The 10,443-nt window shown below is 37.9% G+C and overlaps 1 protein-coding gene across 2 annotated transcripts in view; it reads left to right on the top strand.

Moving 5' to 3' along the window:
- The window catches only part of CD2AP (CD2 associated protein), an 86,811-nt gene extending 76,948 nt beyond the window's left edge, over nt 1–9,863 (top strand). For both annotated transcript variants that reach the window (XM_065055738.1, XM_065055739.1), the window contains 5 exons: nt 2,788–2,903; nt 4,631–4,717; nt 5,347–5,531; nt 6,368–6,431; nt 7,571–9,863. In XM_065055738.1, coding sequence (XP_064911810.1) covers nt 2,788–2,903; nt 4,631–4,717; nt 5,347–5,531; nt 6,368–6,431; nt 7,571–7,612 — 494 coding nt within the window. In that variant the 3' untranslated portion in view covers nt 7,613–9,863. The remainder of the gene's footprint in view (nt 1–2,787; nt 2,904–4,630; nt 4,718–5,346; nt 5,532–6,367; nt 6,432–7,570) is intronic.
- The last annotated feature ends 580 nt before the right edge of the window (nt 9,864–10,443 follow it).

Genomic DNA, 10,443 nt, shown 5'->3' on the forward strand with positions numbered 1-10,443 from the left:
TAGTATGCCTTATTGTTGTGGTTTAGCCCCAGCCAGAAACTAGGAACACAGCAACCGCTCACTCACCATCCCCACTCCCCTAGTGGGATGGGGGAGAGAGTCAAAAAGGGAAAAACTCATGGGCTGGGATAACAGTTTATTAAGACAGCAAAAAGTAGTAATAATAGTATATTATAATTTTTCCCTAACTAGATAGATAGGTATAAAATAATTGATGTACAAGGCAATTGCTCCTGAAGTCCAGTCCCGTGCAGCTGATCCCAGAGGTGACTTGGACAGCAGTTCGTGCTCAAACACACTAATGCCAAACAGCCTGTCCTGGCAAAGAGAGAACCCTGGTCCTGAGTGGCCGATCCCAGCAAGAGAGCAAAAAAATCACAAAACACTAAAAAGGCCAGAACAGCAAAAGGCCAAAAACTAACAAAGTAATGAACCAACCAACTGGAAAAGCCAGCGTGACATTTATACAGAGCATGACATTAATGGTAGGGAATATTTCATTGACCAACCTGCGTGCCAGTCTAGGTGCTGTCCCACTATTCCCCTTCGCAGCTGCTCCCTGTAGCTGGACAGTGGAAAAGGGCCTCGGTCTCCTTGGCAACAGCCAAAACATCTGTGGGTTCTCACTTTCTTTTCATACCAACTCCAAAACACAGCTTAGCAACTGGAAAGAGCACAGGAAGTTGTTATCGCATTATTCATGTACTAAATCCAAACCACAGGACTGTGCTAGCTATTAAAAAGATTCTAATTACTATGAAGAAAACTAACTTGATCCTAGAAGAACCAGCACACTGATGTTTGCTTTATTCATGGAAACAAGAGCTGGCATTACATTCTTAATAGGAACTCAATTTACAATTTTTATTTAAATTTAGTGCCCAGTGAGTTTTTCATTTCTGCAGAATGACAAAAGAAGGATCATTTAAAGGCAAAAATTCTGAGATGGGGGGAAAAAAGCATATATATTTTTTCCCGCCTTCTTGTTAGTTTTTCAATAATGCCTAACTAACGTAAATCCTGATTTACATTTTGGCATGGGTTAGTGCTCTGGGATTACTGACCACTGAGTGAAGAACATGAAGATACACCCCTTGGTCACTCTTGCTTGACTTCTAGTAAGTTAAATATTTTATTGACACAGACTACAACAGGAATACCTTGATAGTTAGTTATCTCTCATCCTCTTTTCCATCAGCTGCTTGCCATTCATCACTGTTCTGTTTCTTCCTACTTTGTTTTTCTCCCCTGCTTTTTTACATTGCAAATATGATCACATGTTTACAAAACACTGCCTTTACATTCTCTCTAATAGCATTAAAAAGCAGCAAACCTGATTGGTAACAGATGGTGTTAGAAGAGCTTGCATTTCAACAAGCCAACAGGTGAAGCAGGTGAAGAAGTAGGCAAGTTCAGGGATGTCCAAAGGATGTTAATATTTTAAGAACTTCATGGATAATTTTGCAGAGTAGAAGACATAAAAATCACTTAAACTGTGCAAAAATTAATTCCTATAGGTATAGATTAGTTTTGACTAGGCTTGAGTAGAACTTGTAGTTTTCAGACTAAGTCATCCGAACACAAAGTGTCATGAATGGTCTCAAGTGTCATGAATGGTCTTGGCTTAGTGTCCTTAGGGTGTTTTGTTTTGTTTTATTTTATTGTTATCAGACTTCTTGCTGTAGCTTCAAAATTAATGAAAAAATAAGGAAAGTGTCATAGCTTCTGATTGATAAATCATAATGTCATGTAAAAATCAGAGATTGCAAAGAAAAACCCAATGCCATCCTACTCCTTCCCCCACCCCGTCCCCTGCAAAAGAAACAAACAAAACCACAACAAAATAAATCCCCCCAAAACAACAATAAAACCCAAACCTTTAATGTTGCTTTTGATGCCCACAGCGAATGTTGTGTGGTATTTTAGTTGAACATTTTGAGTCTCTAAAATGAGTCGAATGAATTTGTGTTGTATAATTGTACATAGTATCCAAAATCTTATGTCAGTGCTTAAATCAAAAACTTACCTCATTGCACATCTGTTCACAGGTAAGTATTATTGTTATTTTTGTGGAGAAATTGTTAAGAAGTCCAGCTATGAACATGATGAACTGCTTATATTATTAGTGTAGATATGTTCTGTTCTTTCTATTACTTTTGGTTGTTTTTTTTCTAAAGTTGCCTCATCCTGTAGGGTGTAAAGAATTTCTACTGATCTAAGAGAGTTTACCTAGAGCTGTGATCATGAAGAGACCGATCAGCAGAGATATCTATATGATTTAGTAAAGTATGAGAAAAGCATTTTGCAATGTTTTTACAGACTTTATGAAGTCATATATTTTCTTTAGGCAAATAACTACATATCAAAAAAATACCCTACACAGAAATATTTGCAGTTAATGTCTTGTTAACTTACTTTAGTGATCCTGTGGACATTAGCATGTTGCTTTTATTTTTCTCTTGGTCACCAAACTTGGATTTTCATGCTTTTCCTGCAAGTTTAGCAACAAGAAAATGTGCTCTCCTAAATATTTGGATATGACACCTCTCAAAAAACAGTCAGAAATATACTTTTCTCCAGAGACAAATCCATATTTTGCAGCACATTTTCGGTTGAGAACTTGAATATAAATGCTAGTTGAATCACCTCTTCTTTAAGGAGTAAAATGTGGTTTCCCAGATATGCCAAGGTCATGTAGCTGTTTCATATGGCTTAAAGAAGTGATAAAAAAGAAAGCAGCAAAACCTACTGGTCTTGATGGTGGTCTGTGTTTTCATCTTCTTCTAGATCTGTTAAGCTTTGATGATGTAATAGCTACCTCAGATAATCTATCGCACCCTACTGCAAACCGACCCAAGATGCCTGGTAGGAGGCTGCCTTCACGTTTCAATAGCAGTAGTCCTGTGAGTACATTGGGTGTGTTTTCCTTGTAGCGAATTAAGCACTAACTTCCCAGGAAACAGGGTTGAACTGGGAAAGTCTAATTAACTATTTACATGAGAAGGAAATGCAAAATGCCGCAGAGGTTCAGTTCCTATAGACCTTGTCTGGAGGAATATCCGTTCCCAGGAGGGAAGTGTACATAAGAGAGACAATGTGACTGCATTGTGGCTGAAAGATTATTTCTGTACTCTGGTGTATTACTGCAGTAAGTATTCACGTCTTCTGGCATCACTGATGGTGAAATAGGTGTTGTCATAGAATCATAGAATAGTTTGGGTTGGAACAGACCTTGAAAGCTCATCCAGTCCCACCCCTGCCATGAACAGGGACATCTTCACCCAGATCAGGTTGCTCAGAGCCCCATCCAGCCTGGCCTGGGATGTCTCCAGGGATGGTTCATCCACCACCTCTCTGGCCAACCTGGGACAGTGTTTCACCACCCTCAGTGTAAAAAATTTCTTCCTCATGTCTGGTCTGAATATCCTATTAAGTACTGAAAGCCCACAATAAGGTCTCCCTAGAGCCTTTTCTTCTCCACGCTGAACAACCCCAGCTCTCTCAGCCTGTCCTCCCAGCAGAGCTGTTCCAGCCTCGGATCATTTCTGTGGCTCCTCTGGCCCCTCTCCAACAGGTCCATGTGTGTCCTGTGCTGAGGGCTCCAGAGCTGGACACAGAACTGCAGGTGGGGTCTCACCAGAGCAGAGCAGAGGGGCAGAATCACCTCCTTCCACCTGCTGGGCACGCTGCTTGTGATGCAGCCCAGGATACAATTGCCCTTCTGGGCTTCAAGTGCACATTGTCAGCTCATGTCCAATCTTTCATCCCTCAGCACCCCCCATGTCCTTCTCAGAAGGGCTGCTCTCTATCCCTTACATCCCCCAGGCTGGATTGATACCAGGGGTTGCCCTGACCCAGCAACTTGGCCTTGTTGAACCTCCTGAGGTTCACATGGGCCCACTTCTCGAGCTTGCCCGGGTCTCTCTGGATCACATCCTGGCCCTCAGGTGTGTCAACTGCACTGCTCAGCTTGGTGTCATCTACGAACTTGCTGAGCATGCACTTGATCCCACTGTCTATGGGACACAGACATATGTGCACACACACATAACTCAGAGAGTGTCTTTAGTGCCTTACAAGCCTAACAATATACAGTCTGTGGCCACAACAAATTTGTAATTTAATGTTGCTGTAAAGCAGGACTTGTTATCTCATGTGCTAAGACGTGAAATTCTCAGGCCAGGAGAACCAGGTGGTGCAGAGACCTTGAAATCTATTTCTGTCATTGGATGATGTATAGTTCAGTCATACCCATTACCATCTGCAGTTGCTGCCTGTTAATACTGCTGTTCTATGGAAGCACCCACGGGCTCCCAGAAGCATCAAGAACTTGTTAAGTACTGCAGAGATGCTTGAAAATCCTTCCCAAGGTTCCTATGTTTGGTTTAGATTCAGATTATTTAAATTCAGATGAATTCAGAGTATTGTGGGGAACGAAAGTTCTGACTGGCAGGAAAAGAAAACCATGGTGGTCTAGCAATTCAAGTTTGAGTTGCTTGTGCTTTTTTCTTTTTTTTTTTTCCTTTTTTGTCTATCGCATCTTTAGAAAAATGACAGTTCTTTTTTATTTACTTTTAATTTTTTTTTTTAATTCTGAAAACTTTTTCATGTTTTATGAATGGTTTACCAGGCAAGTCAAAATGTGAGTCCGGAAAAAAATTTGAAGGTGCAGAAAGAAGAAGAAAGTGCCAAACCAAAGCAAATTGAAACAAAAAAGGTATGATACCAAGGAGCTGGAGTACCAACCGCTGGGTGTTCTGTTTTTCTTGGTCATTTGTTCCTCTTGCTCATGTTTCCTCTTTAGATTGATGCAACCGCCTAAATACAAATTATTGTATTTAAATGCAAATGAGCCATGTCATTCGGTGTAGAGTTCATATTAGAAATTTTAGTATAAAGTTCACCCGTTCTGATGAGAACTGTTGTGTCAGGTAGCGTGAAACTGTGGTGTCATTTGACAAATAAGCTTCATGTCTGCTCAGCCTTTAGTCCTCCTGACAGACAGAACAACTGAGCAGATCAGAAAGATGCACAAGATATTGTTTGTGATGAACCAATGGGCTCTAATAAATCACTTATTTTTTTAACTGTAGAGAACTGCACCGTGAGCACTTTTTTTAGTGACTACAGGAACCTCAGCAAAACGCTTAATAAAGAGCTGTATAAAATAACTATCTCGTATACTACAATACTCCCTTTGAACTGAACATCGTGTTTTACCTTTTGGGTAGAAAATGAAGGAAATCTGTGTACATGTAGCACCCATACCAGCACAACACGTATGCTGTAAGTGGTCAGTTCATAAAGATTTTAATTTCTTAGCTTTCTACTGCTGTATTTTTTCAGCCATCTGCATTCAGTCCACCAATTCCATCTTCATCTCAGAGACCAAGTTCTGTTATCCTCAACTTTTTTCCTGGAGACAACCAGCTTAAAGGAGAAACAGATGATGAAAAGATTTCTGTGGAAGAGCTCAGGACTCAGATTAATGATTTGATGAGTTTAGTAGATGCACTAAAGAAAGAACACAGGTAAATATTTTCTGTCTCAAACTTCAAAGGGATAAATAGACATCTTCCAAATGTATTTAATGCTAAGCTTCTTAAAAAAAAAAACTATATTAGTATACTAATATTTATCAGAACTTGTTTCTTTAGAAGTTGATCCAACTAGATGTCTTAAATGTGTACAAATTTGATGTCTGATTATTTTTTGAATTTGTACCTTTAGTAAAGACTGATCTGTGGGAAATTTCTCTTTTCTATTTATTTAGTTTTACAGCGCAAACATTCATTTTGGTACTATTTAAATGATGACTACTGCCAGCCAAAATGGCTTTTAGAGCGCCCTCTTGAGAGGTTATAAAGGATCTAGATCAGTTGGTCTCCCAAGCAAACTAATAAGTTATGAGTTCTGGAGATTAATGAACTGGTTCTTCAGCAACTTGACGATAATTCTTAGCACTTTCTTGCCTGAAAAAAAAACCAAACGTGTCTTAGGAACTTTCTGTTTTAAAGAGTTTCTCTTCTATATATAGAAATTGCAGGGTTATTTTGGTTAAAACTCGACTCTCCAAGTAAATTAAGAGAACAGATTTTTAATTAGCCTACTTAAAATTGTGATTATAAGTTAGAGGTAGTTTCACAGTAATAAGCAAGAAGTGTTGAGAGTTGGTAGAAGCTTGTGCTCCCCCAGATTTGAGTACCTGTTCACCACTTGGCATATACTGATGTGTAAGTTTTATTTATAAGATGTAGCATCAGACAGTTATTATTTGAGTTCCTCTTGTAAAATTCAGACTAGGTCTGTGCTTCTGGTTCTCGGTAATGTGATTTTTTTGTATTTCCCTTATCTTAACTACTACTAGGAGAGAACTGGAAAAACTAAAGAAGGATTTGGAAGAAGAGAAGCTGTTGCGAAGTAATCTGGAGGTAATATTAGCAATTAATGGAGAGAGAGGTTTAGAAGTATGTATTCTGAATTTGTTGCCACAGGAAGGTCTTAACAAACCCGCTCAACCTCCGATTTATCTCTGTGTTACTGTGTGGTTGAGTGAATCCCTCACGAGGCAGTTGGATGTATGTAGAAGATTCACAGTTCATCGTAGTTCAGATTTCTTTATCTGGAAAGTTATTTTTAACAATATATTTGGGTGTTAGGATGTGAGTTCAGTTTAGCATTACTAGATTCTGTTCTTTCCTAGAGATGTGTCCAACTGGACACGTTCCAAGGGAGATGAGATTAATACTTTGCTTTTGTAAGACTTGAAGAACAAATTTACTTTACTTTTTCCTTGTGTTTTCTTTTGATTACATAAACTTGCCTAAAATGTTGATACTGTTTAAATATTGAGTGGATAATTTACAGAGAGAACAGAATGCATCTGAAAAATTTCCTTATGAACGGATGCCACTCCTCTCAATTCCTTAATGAAGGAGGCTGCCTGCATTACAATATGGTTCCATTCAGTAGTTAATAGGATGAGATCATTGTAGACTGGTACAAAAGGGCGTTTTATTTGTGAAACAGTGTTTCTTATTGACTACAAAGCTACTTTGGAAACTTGAGAAGAACTTCTCAAGTCCTTTTATTTAATGGATCTCTAAAGCAATCAGCGAAGCTGCCTGAAATAGGCACTGGGGATGAAGAGGAGGTAACTTCCATGTATCCTCTAAGTCCATTTCAAGAAATACAAATTAATTATGACACAATATTTTGCGTGAAGGCTGCTTTAGGAAATTAGGCTGGTGTGATGATGCAGCATTACATGGGGACATGTCAGGTGATTCCACAACCCGACTCTAACTGAGTGGTTTATTGGAGTGGTTTATCCAATTTGATGTACCAGAACTATAGGCACATTTTTAATGATGTTAAATTATTGCTTGTTTAACAATATAATAGTTTAAAATCAAATGTAAATGCTGGGCTGTGAAATGCTTCTGTGTTATGATTTTATTTACTGAAGTGTCTTTGAAATATTAAGGTTATAATTTTGTTGAAAGCTCTGAAGACTTTGGATAATTGCTGCGTTAGTACTGACTCTCTTTTCAAAATGTCCATTTTTCAGCTTGAAATAGAAAAATTGAAGAAAACAGTGATGTCTGCATGAGACAACTATGGACTTAATGTTTTTAACTCACCAGGAATTCGAAGCTGAACACAAGGAGAACTGACTCTTATTTCATAATAACGGATGCTGGTGTTCTGCAGTCTTAAAGAAAAAAATTATAATAAAGAAAAGGAATATAGTCTTTTATTCAGAGAGATAAAACAAAAAAGAATAATGGTGTAATTTTTTTGCCAATATAAAAGAGGCCTTATTTCTTACTGTGCTGGAATTGCAGACCTTATTTTTTGGTTTGCTTGAAAATACTACTGAATCTGTATAGAAAGATGAGGGAATTCTTAATAGATTTTTATGGAAAACCTGTAGCTTAATTTTTAAAGAGATCTATACTATAAATAGGGTGATCTATCTTTACAACTAATCTGTAAAATAGTCTATTGGGGGGATGGAGTTACCGGTATTGTAATTGTAGGCACTACTTTTCCTCTACACGCAAAAGGGAATATATGATATTTGTCTAATTTTGGCCGTCTTACCCAGGGTTATGCTGTTGTGCCTGTCTGCAGTGAGAATGTTAATAATAAGCTGTTTATAAGTTGAGTCATGAGATAGGAATTTGTTAATGCAATGAAGCAAGTGAAACTCCTGTGCATTGTATCAAGAAGGAATGACCTAGTCTGAGTAGCAGAACGTTTTGTCACTTGCACTATTGGATTAAAAAGGGATTTAGGACAGAATCATGAAATGATGATGAAATTAACTTTTAAAACTACAAAATGCAAGAAATACAGAAACAAGGCTAGAATCCAGTCTTAATCTGTTGTGCCTAAAATATTACAGCATACAGCATGAAAAAATAAACCTTAAATCACACTGTCTGTGCTTCTGTGTATCTAAACTGAAGTCATCGGTCTTTCGGGTGGTTAAAAATGCATCTTGATGTGTTTTTACAGTAGTCAGGTTTTGTTTATAATATGTCTCCAAATAAATACCTTTGGAACTTTGATACTCTCAAAAGGTCTCAATATTTATCTGTTTATGCCATAAACTTTCTCAGTATATTGTGTACCTCTAAATTTAATAACACCTGTGTGATTGGAACAATTGCTTTGACAGCATTGCGCTGTGGTCCCAAGACGGCATCACATTTTATGGAAAACAGTCGAAATCTTGTGGTTTGCCGTTATCTTTAACCCCTAAGCTCAACACATTGCACCAAAATGATATACCAATAATGTGCAGAGTAATGGGAGATACAATTATATTTATCGCTATATTCATTTGATTAAAGAACTAAAAACCACAACTTCAGAAAGCCAGTCAAATGCGTTACTTCTGTTAGTAACCGCCTTATCTCCTTTTGGTCTACTAGAATTGAAATTGCAAATACATATCACGTAGTTCATCAGCTTCACCAGTAAGAGAAGTAATTAAGTTTCCATTCATGGGAACAGTCATATATATATATAGAAATCATTTGATGTGTCACTCGAGCAAGTGACGTGGCAGTGTTACTTCTTGAGAATATACTACTTTTTTCACAGTTGATGCATCATAAAATACAAACATCAGAAAGTCAATTGGAGGATGTTCGCAGTTACCGACTTAAATTGTTCATAAAACTTGATCGATATACTATGCAGGTATTAGGTAATATTTGCTAGTCACATTGCTAATAAGATGATTCTGAATGACTAGATGCATCATGAATGAAGACTTGAGCCAGATCTTTATCCTGAGGAATAACGTGCGGCAGTAACAGTTCTCGACAGACACTAAACTCTTAGAATTTGTAGCTCTAGGTCAGATGACAAAAAGCGCAAGTTGAGCCTGATGGAATAGCCAGTTTTGTTACACAGGCTCGTCACTGTGGTTAGAGCATGAAACAATTCTCAGAATGGATCTACAGAAATTGTGTCCGTGCGTCAGGTTGTAGCAGACAAACAGAACGAGACAATCAGTTAAAGCCACAAATAAAAAGTGTTTGTTATATAATGTCCTTTGTTTTGCTATAGCAATAAATTATCCAAGTGCAATGACTTGATTTTATAAAACCCTCCTTTAAAAGTTGCTGCTATGAGTGTTTTAGCCATAAGGAAGTTGCCCTGATGTCTGTCTTGTCTTCAGTGAGTATTATGGGCTGGAGCGGAGGGAGGAGGGTGATAGTTTTGAAGACATTCCACAGTTCAAGTTCCTAAAAGCAGTATGCTACACTGACTTGTTTACCGGTGCTGTAAAATGACGCATGCTATCCAAAATCTGCAAATAAAATAAGTTTAAAAACCCATTGAAACGTCGTCTTGGTTCTGTTCAGGAACGTTTTGTATGCCATTCAATTCTTTGCAGCAAGAGTATGGGGGGGCAGGGTGGGAGGAAAGTGCATTACTATTTACATAACCCCCCTTGAGGCTTTCAGATTTTAATTTACTCACTGGGATGCTCTGGTTCCCCACTGTCAGGATAACTTAGGATCCAAACAGTTGGAAAACTTAATGTTTTTCTCTGCAAGTGCGGCAGGGAGTCTTAACTTCTTGGTTCATATTCAACTGGCCTTGCTGTGCATCTTCGAAGCCATTTTTTAGATCCCCGTTGCCATTGTGGATAAATGCGTGTTTGAATCACTTTTAAAATATATAGTGAAGAACTAATGACTGAGTATGACGTGTTTAAAAGGGGCGTGGATGAGGGAAAAATCAAAGGACGGAAAAACAGAAGCACATTTTTAAACAGCAGCATTTTTATTCAGTCTTCATAACATCCTCTATATAGCTTTTCTTGGTATATGAGCTACAGTTTTTCAAATAAAATAATAATAAAAAGGTCTACGTTTCTTTTTAATTTAAACAATCACCATAAAGACAACATTTTTCATT

Source organism: Columba livia, chromosome 3, assembly GCF_036013475.1.
Source record: "Columba livia isolate bColLiv1 breed racing homer chromosome 3, bColLiv1.pat.W.v2, whole genome shotgun sequence".
In the NCBI taxonomy this organism is placed as follows: Eukaryota; Metazoa; Chordata; class Aves; order Columbiformes; family Columbidae; genus Columba; species Columba livia.